This window comes from Micromesistius poutassou, assembly GCF_964030765.1.
Source record: "Micromesistius poutassou genome assembly, chromosome: 10".
Taxonomy (NCBI): Eukaryota; Metazoa; Chordata; class Actinopteri; order Gadiformes; family Gadidae; genus Micromesistius; species Micromesistius poutassou.
In genome coordinates, this window is record NC_140280.1 from 14,777,087 (window position 1) to 14,804,926 (window position 27,840).

Sequence of the window (27,840 nt, forward strand, 5' to 3'; positions counted from 1 at the left end):
TTGTACTTTCGGAATAATTAGCTCACAAAAGAGACTGTGGAAAAGTGTTAAATAAACTGAAATAGGCTACACATTGTAATGTTTAGCCATTGTGGATGGAACCTAGTAACATACTGCCCTACTTACATGATTAAAATCTCAAACGTATCGTAGGCCTACGTGCAGAAGCGGACCTCATGCCGAGGCGAGGCAAAGATGAATATGAAATGAAAATATGTGGGTGGACCATAAAAACCAAATCTAACATTGTGAACTATACAATGTATGTCAAGCACAATGTGTTTATGTTTTTGAAGTAAAATAAATAAATAATTATATATAATAAATATATAATAAATACCTAATATAAACAATATTTACATAAAGCTATTAGTCATAAATCTAAACCAAAGCTTATGTACTTATATGTCTCTCAAGCATAATTTTCAGAAAAATCAAGTCACGGTGATATTTCGAATGACTATAAAAGTGGATTAATTCTTCATATTTTATTTGATAGTGTAGTGGCTAGAATGTTGGACTCGCAGCAATGTTTTGGGTTAGAACTCCCTAGGTCCACAGCTGGAGCCAAATGATACTTGCTCCTGATGCCCTGCATTCACTTTTACTGTATGTTGATTTGGATAAAAGTGCTTAATAGTAGTCAAGTCACATTGATTTATAGAGAGACAACATTAGATGGCTTAAGTGCTGTAAAGTTGACAATTGTAAACAAATAATAATGATTATTAGTTGCATGCTCAAGTTGGCTTAGCTCAGGAGGTAGAGCGGTTGCTTGTCAAATCCCCACTTTCTCCTAGCTGAATTTTGGGGTGTCCCTGAGCAAGACACCTAACCCTACCTGCTCCGATGAGCTGGCTGTCACCTTGCATGGTTTACACAGCAGTATGTATGCATGTCTGTGTATGAATGGTTGTATGAATGGTTGTAAGTTGCCTTAGATATCAAATAAAGGGGCCACAGAGTAGTTCACCTGCCGAACGGTATACCCCATGGAACTGGACTGCCTCTGTTGCTTATTATTTTCTTATACTGCAGGGTATGTCATATCTACACTTTTCCAAAGAGTTCTCATCTGGGGCCGCAACATGGAGCCTGGCCACAGGGAAGTAAACGGCTTGTGGAAACAGGTATAGGCTACACCTCAATCTCTATGGCACTGAGAGCAAGGAACTACAGCGGGTGTAGTATTTGGGGCCACCATTCACCATGAATAGTGACAGGTGCTGCTTTTTCCCTGTGGTGTTCAGTGGGAAGGAACTACAAGGTTTGCATGTGTGTACATGCAACCGTATCGTTATATACAGCAACGCATCGTTGATCATTCCATGCTCTATCCATCCTCATCCTCTAATAACTGAGAAACACCTTACAAAACACCAGACACTCCTTACCCCAACCCGTGCCATTCTCACCTTTTAAATTACATATGTATATGTATATATAAATATATATATATATTAAGAGACATTATCAATCAGTTATTTCTTGGTGTTCTTGTATCGGTGTAATTTTTCAGTTACGTCATGTTCACAGGTTTTACCCGTGACGTATACTTAGTTCAGACAGACATGAGTAATCGAAAACACATTTCGAGGAGCAGCAATGTTTTCATGCCTGACGTCTTGCGCTGCTATGCCATGGCGCCCGTTATGTCGCTGATTGCGAAGGAAACATCGTAGCTCTTGTTTTCGTTTGGTTTAATAAAATAAAAAAAGCGCTTCGCCATACTGGTTTGACTTTATCATCACTTCACCCTGAACCGGCCATGACCGTCGAGCAGAATGTCCTCCAACAGCATTCTCAAAAGGTAAGCTTATGCTAACTTGGGGCTTGGCTAACTTTAGCTTGTTTGGCTAGTTAAAACTTAACGTCATGAAATACACTACAGTCAAATTCAGTTTTCTAAGCGAGTGTCTGTAAAAACCACCTGGCCGAGTGAATCCAAACGAATCACGCGGTCCACCTATATACCAGTAACTGTTGGCCTCTGTAAATGAATAAAGATAACTTAGGCCTAATGTAGAATACAACGTCCACAGTAATAGGAGGCTAGGTGGGAGCTATCGCTAACTGGCAGCACAAACACTCGCTCTAGTTTTGCTTTGTACTCAACGATGTAATTACGACACGCCTGGTAAACACATCCTCAGATTGCGCTCGGTCGCATTCATTTGGTGATTTATTAGTCATTTGGCTATAACAAATTAGGCCAGACTGTGTTCACTGGTCTGATTTGCACCTCCACCTTTATTCCCGTAGAGTATTGCCATGTATTTTATAGGAACCAATGATAGGGTCTAGGACACAAAGTAATTGTTGTCCTTTGTATTGAAATCAAGGGGTGAAGTTAGGCCTACACCTCAAATGACCGTTGCAGGCTGGGTCACCGATATCTTTGTTTACAAGGCATGGCCACTAGTGACGTCGGGGAGGGATCCTGATGCCTCCTTGGCTCCTTGGGTGACTGAGCAGCTAGGGTGCGCAGGTCCCCCACCTGCCACTGCCAGAATGCCAACTGTGAAGTAAACTAGTCTAAAGTAATTACACGTAGGCGGAATACACAGCACAGTCTGTCGCTGTCCATCTCAAATCCATTTCAAAAGTATCGTAGCAAACAACACAGCCAAGACATAACACATGTTATGCAGCCACCAGACAGATCCAGCCGATTGCCAAGTGGTGTTATATTGGCTGTATTTAATCAAATGGATTTTGTTTTTCATGTTGGTAACCTTACACTTGTTTGTGTGCTTTCAAATACATGGGAGTTATCAGGCATGTTTGTGAAGTATGTTTGCGACAGGACCACCGTTTTAACTAAACATAAAGGGCTACCCCATTCTTCCATTATCAGTTAATGGGATTCACTTTTGAACTGGAACTGGGATTCACTTTTGGGATTTACACACTCCCCATGAGTGTGTAAATCCCAAAAGTGAATCCCAGTTCTTTTTGTTTTGTACATCTAGTGACAGTTCAGAAATCTTGGTTGTGGATCAAGTCACATTTAGCACATCTCCTGGGGGAAATGTTTGTTTATGTCAAACTTTAATGGGAGTGCACGCAGCACAAATTTACCTCAAGGTTAGCTTAATATTTGTGGCACTGGGAAAATAAAATGTGCACTGGCCTGCAAATCAGGGTGTGGTAATGTAAAACAAACAATGTTTTATTGTGTTGCTATGAAGAAATCTCCCCTTTAAAATAATCTTGCAATGAATGAATGCTTTTTTGGTTGATATATATTGGCATTCCATAACCTAGTAATACAATAACTATTTTTTTTGACTTTTTTAGAAGTTGTGCCTCTCAATTTAGGAGTCAAGAAAAACGTTTATTTGATCTTTATGTATTGATCTTTGTTCAGCAAGCACAATGCAGTAAAAAAAAAAACAGTTGGCAACAAACATAGTTTCCCATGAAGCTACCCCTTTGTTAAATAAAGCAAGGGGTTCTGATTTCTAAAATACCTAGTGGCAGGCTCTTAGTAGAACCTACTCTCAAGGTTTCATCTTCACTTTAGCTTATATTTCAGGACTCCTCAGTCACCACACAGGCATGAACTGATTGGATCTCCTTCAGCTTGTAACAGAATATAAGATAACCAAAATTAATAATTATCCCATATTTTGTTGTATACTGTAATCACTTAACATTTATAGAGTATTCTTCTAATGTCTATTAGCATTTATATTACTTTACATTTTGAGGCCTTATTCCATTTGATAAATCCACATAGTTAATATGAGGATTATTACAGCTTCCCCCATGCAAGATGGTATGAACATGTGACAAACACACCAGGCCCAAAGTGGCCTATGAGTCAGTGTTTATGCTTTGAATTGGCTGTGCCGAGACCATTTTACTGGCTTTCGACCGAGCGTAACAGGTTCATTAAACAATAAACTGACTGGAAAGTCAATGGTTTGATTACAGACCTCAAGAGGCAATAAACAGCTTTCCCCAGCTGGACTGAAGAGGTGGTCCATGGGGCCACTGTTGTTATTGTGCTGCAAACAAAGTGTACAGTTGGGATTGCGGTCTTAACTCCCTCCTCATGCTTCTGCACGGCAAATTACTAACTTGTGTATTCTACTCTGTTCAGACGGCTGCATTGCGCCAAAAGTAGGCCTTTGAAAATAGTTTTACCTCATTGACTGGGATTCCAAAAACAATATCCTGTGTGTGGAAAATCCTATTTCTAGGAAAAGGAATATCTGCATGGTCCATGTTGAATCAACGTCACAGTGTATTTTGTTTAATTGATAACATTTCTAAAATAGTGTAGGCCTAACTGAAGTGTGTTGTGTTTTTGTACTGGCACACTCAACACCTTTGATGCATTATCCTCACGCACTCTACCAAGAAAAAGTGGGGCGTACGAGTGCATTATTCACTACTGTTTCACTGATGTAATTGTGCTGTAAATATAGATGTGCGGAAAGGCTTTTTCAACCAGACATTGTTGAAGTGACTAGTAGGATGGATGAATGTAGGCAGTGCCCTTAGAGAATTGAAGCGTAGGATCTCAATGGGGTGTGACACTGGGATGAGTGGCCTGTGGAATGCTGCAACTTTAAGACTTTCACTATTTCACTATTAGGTCACATGTTTTCAGTAGCGCACGCATAATCGGACACGGTTGGTCTAGTCTTTGTGTAAAAACCCCGCCCTGAAGGATTTTGTGTTTGAAAAGGTGAGACGTTGAGGTATCTCCTCACATGCTCATCATTCAATGTTTTTCTGTATCAATCTACCACACACAATAAAGTATTGTTGAATATGCAGAAGGCATCACAATCACTAAAGTAATTGTTTGAATCTGAATTAGAATGTCCTATTGCAAGTTAACTCCGACAGCCCATCTCTCAGCCCATATGTGAAATGTGGCCTCAAAGTCGGTCATTCCAACGGTCACTTCGACCACTTTGCCCATCTCTGGAACAATGATTGTATTGATTCAACATGTTATTATAAATGCATCAGCCTTTTTTTTACCCATGGTTGCCAGCTTGCCTCTCAGTGCTTGAAAGAGTATTTTTAATTACCACTCTGTTGGCCTGCTTCCGACTGGGCAGAGCTTGCCAGAGACCGGGTGTAGCACCCTAGCATTCTAACAGCTTGAGGTGATGGTGTTGGATTGTTGAAGCAGGCATTCTTCGTATGCTATCTGGGAGTTCTTGTCACATATTATGATCGATGTTCTTTTTATCTTTCTGTTTTTAATCTGGGATATGTTCGAGTTGTCGTTCACCCCTAGCCTATACACTGCCTACGAAGGCTGCTGCAGGCGCAGACTCTAAGGGCACTTCATCCACCTTCTTAATTTGTATTGTATGGAATATTACGTCATCGGTGCAATGATTGGCTTCCTTTTTGTGTGTGTGTGTGTGTGTGTGTGTGTGTGTGTGTGTGTGTGTGTGTGTGTGTGTGTGTGTGTGTGTGTGTGTGTGTGTGTGTGTGTGTGTGTGTGTGTGTGTGTGTGTGTGTGAGACACACAACTAACAAAGTGTTATACAGTGAGTTGCTTGTTTGTGCAAAGGAATGTTGTGGTTTAACCTTGTAGGATACATGCCTCCAAGGGCCAAAATATCGTTTTGGTTAGAAGAATTCTGAAAGTCAAGTGTAATATATTGTAGAACCCGTAACAATCACCAAAATATAATAATAAAATAAGATATGCTTTATTATCCTTGGAGGGAAATGAGTCTTGGACTCCAATGCTGTCACATATAGCTGCTTTACATAAAAGAAATAACAATACAAATGAATGCAGACAATGCATACATATACGACCCAGGCCACATATATCATACAGCATACAAGAAACAGTGCAATTCCCACACACACACACACACACACACACACACACACACACACACACACACACACACACACACACACACACACACACACACACACTGTATTACACCATGGGTCATGATCAGTAGTACTATTGCACAATTTGTTTGCCCCTGGGGGCATTTAGGATCCTTATTGAGGTGGGCACAAATGAATTCCTAAAGCGGTTCAGCCTGCAAGTGGGGACTCTGTAGCGTCTACCTGATGGTAGAAGCTGGTATTCTGTGTGCAGAACATGTGTCTGATCAGATACAATTTTCTCAGCTTGTCTGAGAAACTGAACTGAGAATTATGACGTTAAACAAGTTTAACTTGCAATTTCTTTAAACTAGCTCACTCGCTCATCCACTAAATTGTTTTATGTTTACCTTCATCTCCCCTCCCTTAGCACCAACAGACTCTAATAAACCAGTTAAAGGAGGTCACAGGAACCACAGACATTCAACTGCTCCAGCAAGCCCTGCAGGTACCGTATAAAGGTTTAGCTTAGCACACGTGGACATGCATTATTAACAGTCAGACGAGCTCTGTTTGATTGACATGAGATTTGCATAATATATCCAATAACCCTTGCCTCAAAGTCTCCAGTGAACACAACATTGCATTTTCACTTATCTTTGCTCAATTCCTCAGTCATGTTATGCACCTAATTCAACATTGTTTGCCAAAACACACTCCCACATGGTACGTGGGAGTTATTATACGGACATCTAATCCTGGCGAGGCAGATATCATCCCACTTAAGTTTTGTAAGGACATGCGTTACATCACCAGAGTGAGCCGTGCTCCGGGGCCCGTTCCGTGTTGTCTTTAATACGGCGGCTCCTCTCACTGCAGGTGAGCAATGGAGACCTGGCCGAGGCAGTGGCCTTTCTGACGGAGAAGAACGCCAAGGTCCCCCAGCAAGATGAGCCCACGTACTACCAGACCTCTCAGGTGGCCAACGACCGATACATCAGCGTGGGCAGCCAGGCAGACACCAGTAAGCAACGCCAACGTCCACCATGAAGAACCACTATATTATCCTTTATTTATTATACATGTATGTGGAAGGAGGATATTGGGGGAGAAGAATTGTTTTGCAGTTTTGCTAAAATCAACAGTGATGGGCAGTTCCTTTACTGCCAAAACGTAATACATTCTGCAATATGTCTGGATGTTATGACCCATGTTGATATCAGGCCATATCAAGGTCCCAGCTGTCGCCATGCTAATAATAGGCTCTGACATCCCAACTTGAGAGTGCGGTGTGTGTATGTGCAGATGTGATCGACCTCACCGGCGATGACAAGGATGATCTTCAGAGGGCCATCGCTCTCAGCCTGGAGGAGTCGAGCCGTGCCTTCAGAGAGACTGGCATCACGGATGAGGAGCAGGCCATCAGCAGGTGCTGGCCAACAATGCTACTGACTTGCCAACTTGTATTCCTCCACCCCCCAACATCACGTCTACTGACTAGCCAACACGCATACCTCCCCCACAACACACACAAAAACAGACACGTGCACATGTCCATCATTGATGTTGGACTTGCAACATCAATGAAATGTAATCTCTAAATAACCTTTGTGCAGCTATAGACAAAGGTGTGATAAAACAGAAAAAAAAGAATCACCAAACATTGAATTCCAACTCTTTTTAGTAAAGTCATAATAATCATAAATACTTCTGAATATTGTACACTGTGTGTCTACCTAACTAATCACTGAAGCCCTTGCTGGTTGAGTAGACATCATCTCTCACGCGCTACAGATCTGAATTGGTGCAGGGGGTCAAGTGCAGAGAGGCAGAAACCCACCTGAAACCCAACACTAAATGGCCACATTCCCAGGCTTGTTCTGTGCTAAATGGGGAACAATGTGAAGCCAAGTCTCTTTGGGGAGAAACCCTCAGAGAGGCATCAACATGTCATTTGTGTCCTAGACCAAGGTGGCTATATTTACAATTGTATCTGCATTGTGTCATCCTTCCCTCTATGTTTCAGAGTCCTGGAGGCCAGCATAGCGGAGAACAAGGCCAGCTTGAAGCGCACCCACACAGAGGTCTGGAGCGACTCGCCCGACCCCCATGACAGGAAGCGGATGGACAACTGTCCCGTGGGCCTCAAGAACGTCGGCAACACCTGCTGGTTCAGTGCCGTCATTCAGGTAGATCCCACGTACTGTGAGCCGGGAAAAATCAAGAGCTCCCTCATCAGTGCTTGAAGCTATTGAGTCTACCCCCCTCCCATCCTTGTCACAGCAACTTGCATGGTTTGTTGTCTTCCTGTGGCGCCACGGTGGCATGTCAACTGAATACAAATATGTTGGAAGGTACACCAGATACGCCGTCACATGGTGACACTCACTCACTCACTCTCTTCTCCCTTTCGACAAACAGACGTCTCTCTTAAGGAGGCTGGGGGCTTCTGCACTGTAGCCTGACCCCTGCACTCGATTTTCTCAGAGCGCGTGATAAGCAACTCTTGACAATGCATAATATGATGAGTGAAGATGAAGCAGCATTTCTAACAAGTGTCTGTTTTGTCACACTAAAACGGTTTGGCGGTTCTGGGTCACGGGTCCAAGGGCTGTGATTGGCCACTCGACCCAAAGTGCAAGGCGGCAGCCTTGGAGGGGACATCTTTTTCTCGCTGACCCCTTTTAATCTTATTGAGGGCAGACACTCGTAAGACCTTTCCAATGCTGTGGACCCTGTTGTTAAACCAATGGCAAAAGTCAATCATAGGCTAGTGTGATAAACTAGGTAATTACATTTATTATAACTACTGAAGACATACGTTTGGTCATATTTTATGCCAGTTGCTTTTCAGGTACCAAAAGAGCAAAGTATCTGTGAATGAAAATATCAGTTAATGTTTAAAAAGAAGTACGGTTGAGTACGGTTGTCATTTGATGATTCAGTGCACCTATCACCGCAGGTCTTTTACCGCCGCTGGCGCAATCTTTTATAAGTGCATTCCGATGACGCGTACTTGCAGACACCCTGTGCTAGGACATGGTGTTTGAGGACGATGTTGTGCTGCGAAGTTGGCATGCGCCGCCTCGTGAGACGTGACTAACTGTCTCCAACTTCTCCATTGCACTCAATCATTAAGGGAAATTCCCATTGCACAAGACATAACACAGCAGAGCCGGGCTGTTGATGAACCCTGATCTGAGGTCACGTGAGCGGTGCAGCTCTGTCCCATCAACAACAGCATGATAGTGGGCCCGTCTGGAATACAATTTAGAAGCAAGCATGACAGTACTCAGAGAGTTAAAGTACTTGTTTATCGTCTTATCCTCTAATTGATCATCAGGTCAGGGTTGGTTTTGAACGTTGTGACAGAGAAATGACTCCTGTGTATCCTGTGTGTCCTCCTCTCAGTCGCTGTTTAACCTGCTGGAGTTCCAGAGGCTGGTACTCCACTACTCTCCCCCGGCCAGGGTGCAGGACCTCCCTCGCAACCAGAAGGTGAGATGAACTCCCAAGCTGTCTAAGGGTACTGGTATAGCCTATCTTTAACTTATTTTGTGAAGCTGGTTCACTTATGTTATATCAGTTTTTGTATTTTGTTTTTACCAAGCCCTAGACCTTTCTTAACCTTAGACCCCTTGGAAGGGGCGAAAGGTCTCTACCATGATCATTATGATATCAATGGCAGGAGGTTACGACATTGCATTCAGCAGCGTCGCACTACTCTCCTCCGGTTACAGCAGCTTAGCAAGCCACCTCCAGTCTACATGTTTACCAAACCCTGGTGTGGAATGTGCCCACTCACTCGCTCACAAACTCCATGATGGATATGTATCTAGTTAAAATGCAGGGCGCACAAAGGATCTTGTGCTGATCTTTTTTGTCGGAAAAGGTGCAGTTTCCTTCAGTCCCCTTCACAAACATCCACACGAGTTCACCATAAGGGTTAGTGTCCTGCTACTAGTATGGTGTAAGCCCATGTTTTGATGGCAGTCCCATGCAGTGTTAATCCATGGCCTCTTGCTCCAGAGATGGCAGAGACACCCAAGTACAAACCTCCTTCAGTCTGATCTTGCCGTATAAACTGTGTTTTATGATGCATCTCAGTTCTATTGGTCTTCATGCTGACATCACTTAACTGGGAATAAACTTGTCGGGGGTGACATAAACGTCTTTATATCTAAAATAGAATAGCGCTGCATCATCAGTAAAGTTTACTTTTATGTTCATACAGTAAATATTTGCACTACACCGTATTCCAGAATTTGAATGGTATCTGTGTGCTTCCACCGGGTCCCAGTGGGTCACATTTGTTCCGTTGTCCTCCACCCAGGAGCACAGGAACCTGCCCTTCATGCAGGAGCTGAGGAACCTCTTCTCCCTCATGGTGGGCTCCAAGAGGAAGTACGTGGACCCGTCGCGTGCCGTCGACATCCTCAAAGACGCCTTCAAGTCAAGCGAGTCCCAGCAGGTAGCCTGGGTTCATTCATAAAGAAAACAAAAGCGTGCCGTCAAAACACCTCCCCAAACCACAGTGTGCAAAAAAAAAAAAATGTAGGAGGCACATCCCAATTAGCCGGCGCGCTAAGCGTGAGGTTTAACCGAGGCCGGGGCTCCAGACACCGTTCATCAGTCATGCTGCTGCACCACGCGGAGAGGGCCAGGTTGGGAGAGCCATTGACCTGGGTGTGAGAGGGAAACGGCCTTCGTCTGTATGATGGAGTGGTCTCGGCGCCCTACGGTCCACTAAAGGTCCCTCAATGGCTCACAAGTCATGAGTCACACCATGGCATGCCACTCAAACAAATGACTAATCTCTGGTTTGCCTGGACTATGCCTTAGCTCCCTGCGGGTAGGACGCTCCTCGGACCTACATAATGTATTCACTCCCTTTTTCCAGCGGGCTTCTTTGATTATCCTTGGTGTGTTTTATTGTGCCAACAGCAGGATGTGAGCGAGTTCACCCACAAACTGCTGGACTGGCTGGAGGACGCCTTCCAGATGAAGGCCGAAGAGGACCGGTACGCACGCGCACGTACACACACGCAAGCACACATAAATGCACATCTAAATTTGCTCACCTCGGCTAAAAGCTCTGGGCATAGATTTTTCTTTTTATGGCGGTTAAGTAGACAGCAGAGGTCAACACAAGCGAGTGCCTCTTTTCATTAGCCCTGCGTCTCTAAGGCAGATAAGTACTGTATTAACAGCCAGGGCTGATATCTTCCTGTATTCCCCCTGTGCTGATGTGAGGGGTACTTCTAAAATTTTTAATTTTTTTTCTTTGTTTACCCCCTTTCAGCGAGGGCGAGAAGCCAAAGAACCCGATGGTGGAGCTCTTCTACGGCCGCTTCCTGGCCGTGGGCGTGCTGGAAGGTGAGGCGGGGTGAAGGGGTGTTAACATGCAAAGCGACGGCGTGAAGAGAGGGAGACCCAGGAAGAGAGAAAGATAACAAATGAAAGGGAATAGGGGAGACAGAGGGGGGAGATAAAGGCTGGGGCCGGGCAGCAGTAGCCCGGAGAGAGAGAGAGCGTGCGAGCCCCTGCCCCCGGTAATGAAAGGTGACCTTGTTTTAATGAGATATAGGCCATGTTTAAAAAAAAAAAAAAGGGGGGGGGGGAGGGAGAGAGAGAGGAGAAGGCGGAGGGAGGAAGAGGGCAGCCGCATTGATCCTGGAGGACCTTGGTGGCTGATTGACATTGCGTTTATTATGCATGACAATACTGGCCCAGAGCCACGGAGAGCCGGGCCAGCGGACGAACTCCCCGCTCGTAAAATGACCTTAATGCCTCATCTGCATGTCCACCAAACAACCAGATCCACCCACCACCTCCACCCCCGTGCTTTTCTGACATCTCATCAGTACTCCATGCAGAGAGTCTCTGCTGCTGCCGCTGCTCTTTAAGTGGTTCTGATGAGTGACCGACTGCTGAACTAGAGGAAAAAATCAGCACGGATGCAAACGAGTGTGAAATGGCTCCAATTATTGCTTTTCTTTTTTCCACTGCCTCTCTCTCTCGCTCTCCTCTCGCCCAAAGCGCTCTGCATCTCTCACTTTCCCTCACGCCTGACCCACTTCTACACTGAGCCTGTACATATGCTCCTCTCCCCGTCTCCGCCCGTCTCTTTCTGTTGCAGTACACTCGCATCCGTGGTGTGATGCTCTCCCTTGTACACCCATTATTGGTTTTCTGTGGCTCTTCTTCCACCATACAACCGTCTACTACTACACGGCTGTCTTTATCAAAGTCGCTGTTTTAAGTCTGAATGTTATATTTACTATCTGTGAGTTTTGCATTCATCTGCATCCCTCCCTTCTCCAGGTAAGAAATTTGAGAACACGGAGATGTTTGGCCAGTACCCCCTGCAGGTCAACGGCTTCAAGGACCTCCATGAGTGTCTGGAAGCGGCGATGATTGAGGGCGAGATCGAGTCCCTGCACTCAGCAGATAACTCTGCCAGGTCTGGGCAGGAGGTCAGTGTCCCAAGGCTCTTGTGCGTGTGCGCGCACACACACACACACACACAGACACAGACACACACACACACACACACACACACACACACACACACACACACACACACACACACACACACACACACACACACACACACACACACACACACACACACACACACACACACAGTCAATGCCAAGTTTTTGTAAACGTACTTCAATTAATTTCTCGAGGTACTAAACAGACAAATACTTTGTTTTAGCTATGTAGCAAATACAAACAAAACAGCTACGGATTTTCACTTGAAGTTCAATGATCAGGCCCGGCACCCCCGGCCGCCTCCATTATACACATTGAGTGGCTTATGGTAGCTGGTGGTTCGCTCCTCACGACGAGTCCTGTCCACGGGGGGGGTTGACCTCTGGATGGCTGGGAGGCTGCACATGTCACGCTGACCAGCTGGTGGAGACTATTTACAGGAGGCTAGCAGCACATTGATGGGAAATGACAGCAGTCAGCCCTCTGGAGTAGCCTCTGACACGGCACTTGAATACTAGTTGGTTGTGGTGGAGATACAACAGAAAATAGGAAAATCGACAAAGCTGAAGTGTTGATAGGGCTTTGGGGTGTGCTTTAGGGTTACTGTGTCTGTGTATTGTGGGCGGCCTTGGACTGCCACTGCCACTGATACCTAGTCTGTCAAGGCTTACAATTAGCATTGTCATTGCAATTAGCTCACCTTTTATCAATGAGAGAGAACAGTTTGAATTTGCACTACTTTTACATTTTGTTTGGATGCTGTTTCTGCTGCAAATTCTGCTTTCTCTAATGTCAACATCCCTATTGTCTTTCAGCACTGGTTCACTGAACTCCCTCCTGTGTTGACCTTTGAACTGTCCAGATTTGAGTTCAACCAAGCGCTTGGACGGCCCGAGAAGATCCACAACAAGCTTGAGTTTCCCTCCATGCTGTACATGGACAGGTAGAGCCAGGGGGAGCGGAGGGATGGAGAGAGAAAGGACCTGAAAATACACCTTGCTGTCTGACTGACACTGATGGTTGCCTGTCTGTCTGTATGTATGTGTGTGCGTGTGTCCTGTTCTCTCTCAGGTACATGGACAGGAACCGAGACGTCACCCGCATCAAGAGAGAGGAGATCAGGAGGCTGAAGGAGCACCTGACGCTGCTCCAACAGCGGCTGGAGAGGTTTGGCATGCCTCCTCTTGACGACTGCCTTATAATTAACTGAATCCTGCACAACTAGAGCCGTCACTCGCTCTTAATCATACAGTGTCCGCCCCTTTTCCAACCTGTAATTAGTTTATTTCTTTGTACTCGTATCTCTCTTTCTCTCATTCTCTCTCTCCCCCCTCTCTCCACCTCTCCCCCAGGTATCTGAGTTATGGCTCAGGCCCCAAGAGGTTTCCTCTGGCAGATGTCCTCCAGTACGCCATGGAGTTTGCCTCCAGTAAGCCGGTGTGCACCTCCCCTGTGGAAGACATTGACACATCAGCACCCCCTGGTGGCACAACAGGGCAACAGCTGCCCCAACCAAGGTTGGTTGCATGAATATGATCAATATACATACTGTACATTGAGTTGATATGTCTACATAGAGTTAAACCCTGATATTAAAACTCTCTCTGCTACCTTTTTTATGATGTTCATTGCATCTTCTGAATATACATTCTTCTCACACTTGTAGACTCCATGAATGTTGCAATAATCGTATTTGAAGTGAAAGGTTCAGAATGGAACCAATGAATGAAAGAGACACTGACATTGACACTCTGTCTACATTGAGTTTCTGACTGCTGAGATGGCTGAAACATTTATGTGCAGATGGGACTCTTGCTGGTCTGTAGAACATTTGCAGATGCAGACTAAACTTTACTGTAATATAATGGTTGATAACACTGGCCCTATTCCAAAAATATTTATTTGCTCAGAGGTTTGTCAAATCAGAATTACATTTACGAGCGTTTTGAAATGACCTTGGTTAGGCATAATTGATTCTAGGTAAACTGATATCTGTTGAGAATCAAATGCAATATCCACCAGGTTATGATTCCAATACACAAATACATACAGTCTAGTTGTGTCCCCATCAATTATCCATTATAAGCTCTTCAATGTGGAACATATGACCCTTTTCAAAAATGTAAAGTGCTCAGCATCTACATACGCGTACATCTACACGTGGGAAGTATAAACCCATACAGTGGAGAATGTGTGTATTCTGTGTATATATATATATATATACATCTCTCGCTCTCTCGCTCTATCTCATCATCATCATTCTGTGATTCCGCAGCACTGTGGAACAGGCCGCCGCTGTTTCCCCCGACGCCCCATCCTTGGCCCAGGGCCCGTCGCTGGCCCAGGGGTCGGCCGCCGGCCAGGGCCCGTCGCCGGCCCCACAGCAGAGGACCCAGGTCCACAAGCCCTTCACACAGTCGCGGCTGCCCCCCGACCTGCCCATGCACCCGGCGCCCAGGCATGTGACGGACGAGGAGCTGCGGGTGCTGGAGGGCTGTCTGCATCGCTGGCGGAGCGAGGTGGAGAACGACACCCGCGGTATGACGCCTGCAGCCGCAGACATCGTCATGAGGGACTGGTTTAAACTTGGGCTCGGGCCTATTGACTCACACCCAGATTTGTCAGCATATAGCACTGCGTTGTCTGCGATCCACAGTAGGGCGTCGTTTTGGCAGATTGGCGCACGGCTGTGGTGCGGGTGTGGCTCTGTGTGTACTTTGCACAGTGTTTCGCAAACAGTTTCCCATCAACAACCATACTTGGGAGTGAGCGCGGTAGTCTAAGGCTCGTTGGCTGAAGGCGTCCACTTATGGCAGGTTTCCACCGCCGTTTGCGCTTCGGCCACGCGTGCCCTGGCCCAGTAGCGAAGGTGCGGTTTGGCCCAGCTCAGTTACGGCTCGCGGTTTCACCATCGACAGTACACTTGTGGTAGGGCGGGGTTTAAGCTCGATGGCGATAGCCGTGGCAGCTACGTAAGCATCGTGACACAGCGTAAATCCAAGGAAAAAGAAGAACGCAACACAATGAAGAAAGAGAAACAATGTAGGACGTCCAAGAAGTGTGTCAAACTTTTGCGCAACATTTTCTTCAATAAACGAAGCTTTTGCCATTGTCCAGAAATACCTCACGGGTACTGAGTTTGTTGGTCAGTATCCCCCTGTCGCACAGAAGGGACGATTCTGTCAACCAATCAACGGACGGTGTGTGTAGCTCGAACTTGTTGGCACCCTTTCAGATGTCTCAGTACCCCAACGGAGGAGTACTGCAAGATGAGTACGGCTCAGTCCGGACCCTGCCAACTTTTGGAAACGCGAACCGTGCCGCACCTTTTCATACCGAACCGACCTGCACCCGCCGGTGGAAACGTGCCATAAGTACCATGTATTATGAACACTATTAGGTGGTTCTAGTAAGCTACTACTCTGGCTACCCAACATTCATTCTATACCCCAGTCAAACCTGGGAGCAGTACAATCTAAACAAAACTTTACGTAAGCACGGGTGTTGAGCTTACTAATAGAGCCAGGCCAGTCATGGTAAATGTTGGTTCCAACATAGTTTTGTCTCATGATTCGAGATTCAACACTACTTATATCTGATTAATTGTATTGCCTAATATTTACACTATTTACTTTCAGATCTACAGGGCAGCATCTCAAGAATCCACAGAACTATTGAGCTGATGTACTCTGACAAGTCCATGATGCAGGTGGGTGCCCACTGTTGTGTTTCGATTGACAATCCTCAGCTGATGCATGAATAGGTCTCCAAGTCGTACCACCACATGATCTTGATCAAATATCACAATTAATGACAAATAAACGCCACTGGAAATGCCATTTTATTCCCAATTCTCATAAGTAACCTCTTTAATGGTTCTGCGTCCAATGAGGTCAGACGGTTTCATGGCTTATCGTTTTAAATGCAGCCATAACCCATTAGCGGCCCATCTGTTGGCAGTTTTTATTCCGTAGTTCCTCAGCACTTAAGCGTGTCTGTCCCCCTGCCTGCTGCAGGTCCCGTACCGGCTGCACGCTGTTCTGGTCCACGAGGGCCAGGCCAACGCGGGCCACTACTGGGCCTACATCTACGACCCGCACCAGCGGCGCTGGATGAAGTACAACGACGTCTCGGTCACCAAGTCCACTTGGGAGGAGCTGGTGCGGGACTCGTTCGGAGGCTACCGGAACGCCAGCGCCTACTGCCTGATGTACATCAACGACAAGAAGCCCTTCCTCATAGAAGGTAGGGCGTCCAGGGAGGGCTTTAGCAGCCCTTTTTTATTCATATTGGACCGAAATTCCTCTGCTATGTAATACCAGTATGTATGTAATCTTGGTTTTCTCATTTGGGTTGGTATATGTAATGGATTGAGTGCAGTGTATCTTTTGACTAGAGATGCACTGAGAGACTGGTTCATATGTGTTGATTTATATTTTTATTAATATATTTACACTGTTAAAATTAATTGAAATTAAATTACAATATTTGAAATGGGTTTCCTCATCAAACAGCAGAATTCATGCTTCGGCACCAGATTAATATTCTTGATGCCGAGAGTCTAACGATGCCATGCTCCAACGCTCCACTCCCATTGGTTCTCCCCGCAGAGGAGTTCGACAAGGAGACGGGCCAGGTGCTGAGCGGCCTGGACAAGCTGCCGGCAGACCTGCGGCGCTTCGTCCAGGAAGACAACAAACTGTTTGACAAGGAGATGGAGGAGTGGGATGCCCTGCAGGCCCGCAAGGCCCAGCAGGAGAAGCTGGCCCTGGCCGCTGCCGCCGCTGCTGCCGCCACTGCAGCTGCTGCTGCTGCTGCTACTGCTGCTTCTTCCACAGCCTCTGGAGCCTCCTCCACTGCCACCTCCTCCTCCTCCCCCCAGCCAATGAGCATCGAGTACAGTCCTCCGGACAACACAGGTGGGTAGGGTCACGCCCCTCCAAAGCCACTATGTATACTCCCATTTTGGTCTGTTTGAGACACAATGCATTGACCATTTTGTTCTGTTGTGCTTGGTGAGTGATTTAAAACGGCTGACCAATCGATGGTTATTCTAATATTGCCTCTGAAGAAGTAGGGTGCTACAATGTACTACAATGTACTAAGTTTCACTTAAAACAACACGTCCAGTTAATGTTTTTTTATATTGTCATCATTCTCAATGAAACGAGTATCTTCTGTCTGGGAAACTATAGATAAATGCGTACCTTCGGTGTCGTTGACTTCAACTGGTATCAGAAAGCATCCACCTGATTCATTTTGGCAGTATATTTATTAATGGTTCTGTCAAGCCACCGAGCGCATGCAGGGTTGGTTTCCTCTCCTCAGTCCAGATCGTCTTCGTCCACCTTGAGAAGCTGGACATGCATTACGTTGACAGTTTGCTAATGCAAGACTAAGTGGAATCCAATCCAAGCAGCAGTTTTGTCATTCATCAATGACACAGTTCCTGCTTGTGTGCCATTTTCAATCTGTTTTATACTGTACAATATCATTTTCACCATTAATGATGATTGAATGCAAAATCGTTTCTGTAATGCATTTTTGAATTAAATAGAAAAATTTGCCGCCATCCTCAAAGCTATTAGCTCATTAGCCCATATGTCATGTACACTAAATGTCATGTGCTCCATAGCCTCCACAAATGATTTGATGAAAGACGGTATGAAATCAACTTCAGAAAGTTGGTAGACTATTGTTTGTCTATTGTCTATTGTTAACTTCAACATTCAATTCAGCGTTGATGGTTGGGTCTTATTGCATCCGCTCGTAGCGTTTGAGGTCTGTTGGATCATCGTCACCGTAGCATGGCATCAACTATAAACCTCCTGTTGGTTTTGTATGTCGCAGTGGCAATGCAGGACCCAGAGTACATGGAGCAGCCCTCTCCCACCACGGACTCCAAGCAGCTCCAGGAGAACATGGAGAGAGCCATCTCACAGGCTGCAGCTGCACAGGAGGACACCAGCCCCGAGACGCTGCTGAACGCGGTGCGTTCACACACACTAGCACTTTGCTCCGAGGGAGACGGGCCAATCCTTGGCCCGGAGTCTTTATTCAAAGAGTTGGCTTGAATTGAATCACATTTCTTGGTGTCACTTTTTTCTATGCCACTTGTTCTGTATGTGTGACCATGAGATTAGAGAATTAAATACCGGTACCTCTCTTATCTTTGATCAAAATTTTTTTTTGTTGTGTAAAAAAGACGGATTTATACCAATTTGCTGACATGGCTCACTTTAGATACAAATGATTATAAAACAAAACGAAAAAAATCAAGGTTTAGTATCTACATGCTGAACTGAGTGGCTGTAAACAATGATGTGAAAACAGGCTTGGTAATAGAGAAGACTCTATTGTCCCTTTTTTTTTTTTTTTTTTACCATTTTTCCACCCGCGCAATCTCCAAGACTTTCTCCTTCCTCCATTCTTCTTCTCTGTTTATGTGTGTCTGTGTCCCATTCTCTCCACAGTCTCCTCCCCCCGCTCCCCTCTCTCCCCAGCCTGGGGTCCAGTCCCCTGCTCCTCCCCCCCAGCCCAGTGCGGAGGGCCAGGGGCCGGCCCAGCGTACAGTAGAGGTGGCCATCCCCCACGTGGGAACTTTTGTCATTGAGTCAGAGGAAGGGGGGTACGATGATGAGGTAGCGCCCGCAGCACCCCCCCTCCCCCTCCACCGCTGCACTTGTCCTTTTTGGTGTTATACCTGTATTCAACCAATCCCAGCCCTCCCTACCACTCGCAATGGATTTGATTGGTTCAGCAATCATTCCCAGAGCTTAAACCCACTTGTTGGTTAAACATAACCATGGTAACTATTTACCTCAATTCAAACCTCTTAATGTTACAAGACGTTTTAAGATAAGATATTACTTTTACCCAAATATGACTATTTCCAACTCTATACCTTTAGTCCCGACATATCTTAACACCTATCACCTCATACCAAATACATCTAATCAACATTTTACTCTCCATACTGTTGCTACATTTAATAAACTGCTAGCCAAATGCTAAAAAGCAAACAGTTATATCATAGGAGCCCGTTTCAGTCATTGCATGCGAGGCGGGATTTGTGTGAATACCGGTATAAAGGAAGGGAAAATAATCCTAATCCCCACCCTCGTCAGGTTGTCTTTCCCTGTCTTGCATCAAGACGTCTGTACCTGTTTGAGTTGGAATGAGGGCGTCTCTCCTGGTTTGCCCAACAGATTTTTCACACTTGAGAAAAAGTGGCGTCGATTCTCTTTCCCTTGTTGTTTTGAGCTCAAGATTAAGGGACATTACGGGCAAGGAAAAGGGCCACTGGTTTAACCTGACAAAGGGCAACTCTATTGCTCAACCTTCTGCGCTCCTGTGTGAAAAGTCACCTCCCCCTACCCTCCATTTGAAACAGCCTGCCTTTGGTCTCAAGAAGACTCTTTCATACCAAGCTTATCCTGACCTTTCAGGTGTAGGTGGGGGGTTAGATGTTGGTGGTTGGATGAATGTGTGACTCTGTCCATTTGACCCCTGATGTTTGCATCTGCAACAGCATTTGAACGGCAGCTGGGGTCAGGTGTTTCACTGGGTTGCTCTGCATGGGTCTTTTGGATGTTCGCAGTGGGACACTCTTTATCTCGTCTTTGCTTTAACGGTAGTCCCTTGGGTCTGTGTGTTTGCAGAGGTGCGTGGGATCGGATTGCACTGCGCTCAATCACTAAACCCGTTTTCTTAACACGATGCCTTGGCTGTTGTCTTGTTCCTAACAGCCTTAACCCTGGCTGCATGGTGTTCTTTACAGCCGGTTGTCCTCGATAAAGTCGTGCCCTGGTAATGGATCGTGTCATTCTACTGACCACACACTCTTGTCACTTGTAACCTCTGCATGGACTGCTAATCAATGCCTGGCATGCTCTGGACTGCTTGAACGGGTGGCTCACAGCTGAGGACCCGCCTTGTCTGACTCCCAGTGCTTCTGAAGGATAACACTGTGTGCTGTTAACCACAGTTCCCCTTCCCTGACTTTAGGCGATGCTGACCCCAAACATGCAGGGTATAATTATGGCCATTGGCAAATCCAGCAATGTATTTGAAAAGAGTGGGCCCGAGGCAGCCTTCTTCAAGGTATATTGCCCCTTCTACTCCTCTTCCTCTCCCCCTGTGTTTTCTCCCTCTCCCTTCTACTCACATCTCATGTCTTTGTGTCTCTTTCTCTTCTATTTTTTTCAGTTTTTATGTGGGGAAGTTCAACTCAATTTAGAACAGGGCGATGGTAGTGTTTAGCCCATCCAAGAAAAGCAAAAACATGGCCAGTGTCTGTCCACTAAACCAGTGGTTCTCAACCTTTTTGAGTCGCGACCCCCAATTTAACATGCACGCGACCACACACACACACACACACACACACACACACACACACACACACACACACACACACACACACACACACACACACACACACACACACACACACACACACACACACACACACACACACACACACACACACACACACACACACACTAGGGCTGTCAAAATTGCTAAAAAAAAAAGTAAGTTTAAACATATTTGACAGACCTCGCTCTCTTTTTCTCTCGCTCCCCCTCACTCTCTCTGCGCATACTGGTTTAAATAAACAACAACAATAAACAAATACTGAGTGCTGATCAAGAGTTTTGTGCAAGCAATTTAAGGTCCCGACTCTTGTCGCTTGACTTGTCGCTTGACTCTTGTCTGTTGTCTTGTAGTGTTCTGGTCGCCCACTCGCAAAGCAGACAGCCGCGGGTGTGTGTTTTTCCACATTCGAATATTAATTTTCACCTTTGAATGTCTGTTTTTCGAATATATATTTGAATTTAGAATATTCGTTGACAGCCCTAGTGTCTGTATGTGTGAATGAGAAGGGCAGACATGAGACTAGTGGACAGGTTCGTTGGTGTTTTGGTGTAGTTACGGCCGACAGTAACTGGTTTTGAGTAATAAAATGCCTGTTTGAGTCCAACCACTCGTCGTCCTTCTAACGTCCGGTCGGACGCTACATACATTTTGATAAAAATTAAATAAATAAATAATAAATAAATAAATTTCTATTTTTCCAAAATGATTTGGCGGCCCCCAGAAATCATCTCGCGACCCCAATTGGGGTCGGGACCCCAAGGTTGAGAATGGCTGCACTAAACTAAACTAATGTAGAATTAACATTGTGTTTTTGAATCTTTCTTATGTGTTCAGACCTCAATGAAATTCTTGGGTTTTCTTTTATTGATGGCCTGTTCTGATTTAAATCTTTAGTCTTTTTATATGAATAATAAGTCAATAATATCAGTCTAAAAACACCCCTGGAATGCATGAACTGACCATGTTTTTCTTATTGTGGAAAACAATTCCATTGGTAACCTAATATATTTTTGGTAATCAGTGGGTTTATTGTTGTCGAGTTTGAATATACTTTACTAGTATTAGGGACATGGCGTGCGCAGCATCAACAGAGAACAATGATGGATGAGTCTTAAGTTGATCAGATCACATCAGACTCCGTAGGCGCCGCGACTCTGGGGAGCGGTCAAACTTTTTGCACTCAATCACATCGGCACTGGATCATGACCGCGCCAAATACGTTTCAATCATCATCCTTTTTCGTAGCGCGTCGCTCGGCGGGGGGGGCAAACGCCCCCTAAAAATACGCACATCCCCTCTGAAGCCTGACCTCAATCAGGAGGCAGGTGGCTCCCCCCGGAGGTTCATCTGTGGTCTCCCTCTCTCCCCCCCACCCCCCGTATGCGCGCAGTCCATCAAGGTGGAGTACAGTCGCCTGATGCGGTTTGCGGAGGAGGACGTGGCCTCGGATAACGACTACCGGCTGCAGCACGCCGTCGTCTACTTCATCCTCAACCAGGCGCCAAAGAAGATCCTGGAGAGGACGCTGCTCACGCAGTTTGCCGACAGGAACCTGGCCTTCGACGAGAGGTCAGTGGAGCCGCCGCCGCAGTGCGCTGGGCAACGTTAGACCCGAGGGACGCTTTGTCTTGAGGATCTTTTAAAATATGGTGCATGGTTTTGTGATTACACTTATGCTAATGCTTCGAATAAAACGGAGACCGATGGCCGCACTTGAAAGCTCATTTCCATTTCCATCAGCCATCGGTGCAGCACCTGCGGTTCCAACTTCACAGTTTGGTCTTATGTGTTGTCGAGCCCGAAACGGCTTTGAGACAAACAGGAATTGCTAATGGAAAGACTCTTTCTTATTAAGTTATATGAATGCCACACATGGCCTTCGCTTTAGAAAACCTTCAAGCCTACTCCAGCACATTCTTTGTTTGTAAGAGTATGGTTGTGTACACATGTATTCGATGAGCCATGCAGTCATGTTTTTTTTCAGGCCGAAAATCAACAAGGCAGATAGAAGAAATGCCAATACATCAACCTTGTTATTGGCAGGCCATTGAGGAGTTGCAGGCTTCATTTTAATTGAAGGGGGGATATTTTTCAAAATGACCAGCAGGGGGTAGCACAACTACTAACACACCACCACGGACTGGCTCACTGTCTGCAGCGGCTGGATGAAGTCTCATCCTACCTATGCACACACTCATTGTACCTCCAATTGCAATGAGCAGAGGCTTCATTTACTCATTACTAAATATAAATGCCCCCCCAAAGATGCAGATAGTGATGCCATTTGGGTATCAAGTGGAGCCCCCATTTACTGCCATCTCTTGAAAAACTTTTCAACTTCGCTTGTTAGCCTCAATCCATATTCATGAGAGAAGAATTGATTTCTCCCTTCTCTATTTTGAGCCGGATAATTAGATTTATGTGTGCAACGTGGCCTCAATAGCGTTCTCCAGAGAAGCGGTTCACTTCTCCTCAGCACTAAAGAGTGATTCATTAGACCGTGTTAAAGGCCCCAGGGCAGGGCGGGCCATCTCATCTGCTAGAGTACATCACACAGTGACTCACCATCTTCACCACTTACATCAGCCCATCCTCTTTCTCTCTCTCTCTCTCTTGCTCCCTCTGTCTCGCTCTCACTCTGTCTCTTTCTCTCTTCCTCAGGTGTAAGAGCATTATGAATGTGGCGCGTGCCAAACTGGACCTCATTAAGCCAGAGGAGGTCAACCTTGAGGAATATGAGGTCTGGACCCCTTCTTTTTCTTGGATGTCTAGCTGAAGGAGTCGAATTGGGTTTAATTGGGTTTAAATACTTGGGAGTCATTCAGCCGTGCTTCTGAATAAGGCCAATACCAAAAAAGAGGGATGTCAAGAATGAAGACGGCACGAAATGTCTTCAGTTAAAGAAGTCATGTTTAAAGCACTACCACTACTACTAGAATGTTCAAATTCATTTTAGATGCAAACTCATGTGCTACTCTTTATCAGATGTGGCACCAGGACTACAGGACTTTCCGGGATACAACCACCCTTCTGATGATTGGTTTGGAGATGTTCCAAAAGTCCAAGTAAGAGGAAATTGTTCAACCCCTCTCCATACATTATTACAGTTGAAGCCAACCATTTGTATTTGTTTTTATTCAAGCGGCATTTATTAATTTCTGAACTGTGGATGGCAGTAAGGAAATCGTAAGCAGTATTGTAAACAAACAGACAGCTCCTTGGCACCTTGCTTACTTAAGAATAAGTATATATAGGTATAATGGCATAACATAGCTCCGTTGCTGTTGGCAATGAGAGCTGATATTTTGAAGATGGCCAATGCATTGGGAAAAACAGATGGTTGTTTGTAGGTCTTGCGTTATTACTTGGCAACCATTCTTACTTACTGCATTCCTTTTTTCCTGTAACTCTTTCCAGTTATGTGGAGGCCCTGATGTACCTGATCTACTCGTACCAGTACAACAATGAGCTGGTTTCCAAGGGGCCTAACCGGGGTCACGACGAGGCATTTCTCAGTCACTTCCGCCGCGAGTGTTTGCTAGTAAGTCACACATTTACCAATTTTGGGGACTTTTGCTAAAATTTGTGTGGATGAGAAATACCCACTTGAAGTGAGAATTCAATGAGGCCAACTTGATGTCAGACACAACAGCACATGGATGATAGAATCCTTAACTCGCTTTTTCCAGCAACCAATCTGTCCGCTCCATATATGCATCTGTTCAATTTTGGCATAAAATAATAACGTTGTATTAATGGATCTTCTACGAAAATATTCCCTTGCTTGAGCAAACAAGCAGTCGGGGAATTCACCACTCCTAGCTAACAGGTCGCATTCAGCCGCCATGGGAACATACATACGTTTTTAATCTTGTAACAATCCAATACAAACTTCTATTTTCTCTTGGTCCCTACCGGGACTCTGGCTGACGGAGGGGCCCGCTGGTTGGGTATTTTGGCGCGGTCTGCCCCAGTTAAGGCCCATAGCGATCATGTTGCTACTGAACCCAGTAACCCAAGACTGGCATTGTGCTCGAAATGTGATCACTGGAGCGGGGGGGGGGGGGGGGCTAGGAAGCAGGCGGCCTCAGCGAGTGTAAACACATTACATTGAGACCTAACCATGTCCTCAGCTAACCTTGGGGTAAAAAAAAAGAAAAAGCTCTCAATGTCTCGATCGGACACCTCAGATCTCTGGCCAGGACCTCTGGCTCCCAGCCTGGGCCTGCTTAGCTGTTTACCTTTTGGCTCTTGTTTTAATTGAAAACACTGCTAACGTTGACACACTTTAATGTGTGTCGATGTTTTTTTTGGTGCAAAATCCAACCGTATTCACTCAACGTGTGTGTGTGTGTGTGTGTGTGTGTGTGTGTGTGTGTGTGTGTGTGTGTGTGTGTGTGTGTGTGTGTGTGTGTGTGTGTGTGTGTGTGTGTGTGTGTGTGTGTGTGTGTGTGTGTGTGTGTGTGTGTGTGGAGCCTCAATAGTGTGTGTGTGTGTGTTCTACTGCAGGGTCATGGAGTTTAGCCGGGAGCGTTTTCTGAGAACTCCTAAGCGGGGGGAAAAGTACTTAAAGTATACTTATCGTATAACGTCCCTTTATATTTCTACGTTCAGAAACTAAACGAGCAAGCAGCTGGCATGTTTGAGGCTGGCGAGGATCCGGAGGTGACCACAGGGCTGGGCATCATGAACGAGCTGGTGGTTCCCTGCATACCCCTGCTGCTGGTGCAGGACGCGGAGAAGGACCTGCTGGCCGTGGAGGACATGAGGAACCGCTGGTGCTCCTACCTGGGCCAAGAGATGGAGCGTGAGTCTGCTGAAGAACCCCCTCCACCCCAAATAAATGGTTTCCCTTAGCTCTTCTCTGCTCTTGAGTTCTTGTGAGAGCACAATTTGAATTTGCCCAGCGAGTGACTCTGGGAACCAGCAATATACTCACTCCCCGATAGCCCAAACCCAGAACATTAACCAATCACATCGGTGTATCTGATATAGGCGGGCCAAATGCGTTGCTGTTTTACCGATCGGATACGGCCATTCTTATCTATTGGTTAGCTCCGCTGGTCTGGATACGTCACCCCTTGTATTCTTCTGATTGGTCGTAGTGTTATCCAATTGCGTGCAGTGATATTTTCAAATGCATGCTTGGTTCCGCCCCTCGAGTTGGGCCATTTTCATTACTTGTTGCCAGACCCTACAGCTTTCTAGATGTGGGTCTGGATTTCCAGGCTAATTTTAGTGATGAACTATGTAGACAGCAGACGTGGTGCTTTTATTAGAACATTGTTTTTACTTTATTCAAATGAACACATTGTTTTTCTTTCTTTATTTCTTTTTTGGACATTTCAGTTGTTTGGGGTGAAGTTGTTTTCCCACGTTTCTAATATATCTTGTTCTTGGTATCATGACCACTGTTCAGGTGAAAAGGGTTAGGCGTTTCCCGGACAGTTAGAATAATAGGAATTATGTAACCTCTTCAGCGGGTTGATCAAGCCCCTTTACACGCTAGGAATCTTGTGATTTCCCTTTTCTTCCCTGTCTTTGAGTTCACTGGTTGTTGACGCCATAAAATGACCTCCGTTGTATCCCTTTGTTTCCTCCTACTCTTTCCTGCCGACTGCAGCCAACCTACAGGAGAAGCTGACGGACTTTCTCCCCAAGTTACTGGACTGTTCCACGGAGATCAAGGGCTTCCACGAACCCCCCAAGGTGCCCGCCTACTCCACCCTGGAGCTGTGCGAGCGCTTCAGCCACATCATGGCTACTGTGGCCAAGGCCCTCACTGAGGGCAGATGAGCAAGACCCTCCAACCCCTCACAACCCTACCCCTCCACCCACCCCTGCCCTGGGCGCCAAAACCCCATGGATCTCTCTCTCTCTCTCTCTCTCTCTCTCTCTCTCTCTCTCTCTCTCTCTCTCTCTCTCTCTCTCTCTCTCTCTCTCTCTCTCTCTCTCTCTCTCTCTCTCTCTCTCTCTCTCTCTCTCTCTCTCTCTCTCTCTCAAAACCCATGCCTTTCTCGCAACCCAGGGGTCAGTCTCATATAGGCGTTATTCCCGTTTTTTTGCTGCTATAGGTTTTATCATTATAAATATTATTTCAAACTTTATACGTTACGTAACATGCAACGGAGGATGTTTTTGGTTGTGGGGCGAAGGCAGAAACCGAAGTGTAAAGACGGGAGAGAGAGGCAATCCTCTGGCGATTGAACAACACATATTCAGCTAGTGCTTTGCAAAAGAAAGATACAATAGCGGTTAAGGGCTTAATTTTTTTTATGGTTGTTGTTGCTGTTTGGTTAAAGCCCCCACCCACACACCCCACCACACGGCTCTTTTTTTTAAGCTCTCCTTTCCACGTGGAAAGGATCACCCTGCTGCTCTGCCACCTGTTGGGTACAGTATTATCATATCTCCTTTTTGTTTTATTTTTATTTTCTAAGTAAGTAATGAAACAAGCAGTGTCTTGAGATGTGTCCGAGGCCGTAGGCGGGTCTCGCGTGGACTGCACCCGAATGGAGACGTCTTCTCTGCCGTCTGGTAGTGGGCTGTGGTCGCTCTGTGGCTTGTTAATAAATTGAGAGAATAAAATTTTATTTATGGCCCTTTTAGGCCAAATAAAAGAGGTTTGTGTCTGATTCTTCTTTACGTCATTGTTGAGAACACGCTCATCCCTTCATCCCTGTGTTATTAACGTTTAGAGTTATGGCAGCTGCATGAGACCAACCCTTTGTGGATGATACATATTCTGCTTTGTGCTGTGAGGATGTCTCCAGCGGAATTTGTGGATGATACATATTCTGCTTTGTGCTGTGAGGATGTCTCCAGCGGTCGAGAAGGCTCTTTCTGCTGAGACGCTAGTACCTGGGATACAAAGGTATCTTTTTGCCAGCTTGGATCCAGGAAAGGATATTGGTTGTGTATTTTCCACCAGCTTAGTGTCTTCTGTGAGGGCCAGTGACCTACTGGTATCTTCTCATCTCCTCCGCAATGGCAGGTAATGTTTTTGGTGGGGCTCCAACAGCACCATGAGTCTGACCAAACAAGTCTGCTAGCCCACATGACTTCCTCATCTTGGCAATGGGTAAGCCTAGCTCCTTAGCGCAACAAAAACAGGAGAAAATGGGGCACCAAATGAAAGACCAC

General features: G+C 45.7%; 1 protein-coding gene across 4 annotated transcripts; it reads left to right on the forward strand.

Annotated features, from left to right (window-relative positions):
• The first annotated feature begins 1,599 nt into the window (after positions 1-1,599).
• Positions 1,600-27,317, forward strand: usp25 (ubiquitin specific peptidase 25). Of its 4 annotated transcripts, none has more exons than XM_084474623.1 (26): positions 1,600-1,810; positions 6,254-6,331; positions 6,703-6,847; positions 7,129-7,252; positions 7,850-8,012; positions 9,235-9,321; positions 10,157-10,294; positions 10,768-10,844; positions 11,126-11,199; positions 12,148-12,299; positions 13,137-13,264; positions 13,393-13,488; positions 13,674-13,838; positions 14,597-14,859; positions 15,960-16,030; positions 16,338-16,566; positions 16,932-17,240; positions 18,172-18,311; positions 18,795-18,962; positions 20,329-20,424; positions 22,088-22,266; positions 23,359-23,437; positions 23,683-23,762; positions 24,115-24,238; positions 25,312-25,504; positions 26,321-27,317. In XM_084474623.1, the coding sequence occupies exons 1-26, from the start codon at positions 1,769-1,771 to the stop codon at positions 26,491-26,493; spliced, it is 3,573 nt and encodes a 1,190-aa protein (XP_084330749.1). In that variant the 5' UTR covers positions 1,600-1,768; the 3' UTR covers positions 26,494-27,317. The 4 variants fall into 4 exon arrangements, with proteins under 4 accessions (XP_084330749.1, XP_084330751.1, XP_084330750.1 ...); XM_084474625.1 differs by having other exon boundaries at positions 18,795-18,899; XM_084474624.1 differs by having other exon boundaries at positions 6,263-6,331.
• The last annotated feature ends 523 nt before the right edge of the window (positions 27,318-27,840 follow it).

Bases quoted from the DNA above. Each gene is read 5' to 3' on its own strand.
- usp25 (XM_084474623.1), top strand. From the start codon at position 1,769: ATGACCGTCGAGCAGAATGTCCTCCAACAGCATTCTCAAAAG. The intron at 13,839-14,596 runs GTTGGTTGCATG...GTGATTCCGCAG, and splicing joins CAACAGCTGCCCCAACCAAG to CACTGTGGAACAGGCCGCCG. The intron at 23,438-23,682 runs GTCTGGACCCCT...ACTCTTTATCAG, and splicing joins TCAACCTTGAGGAATATGAG to ATGTGGCACCAGGACTACAG.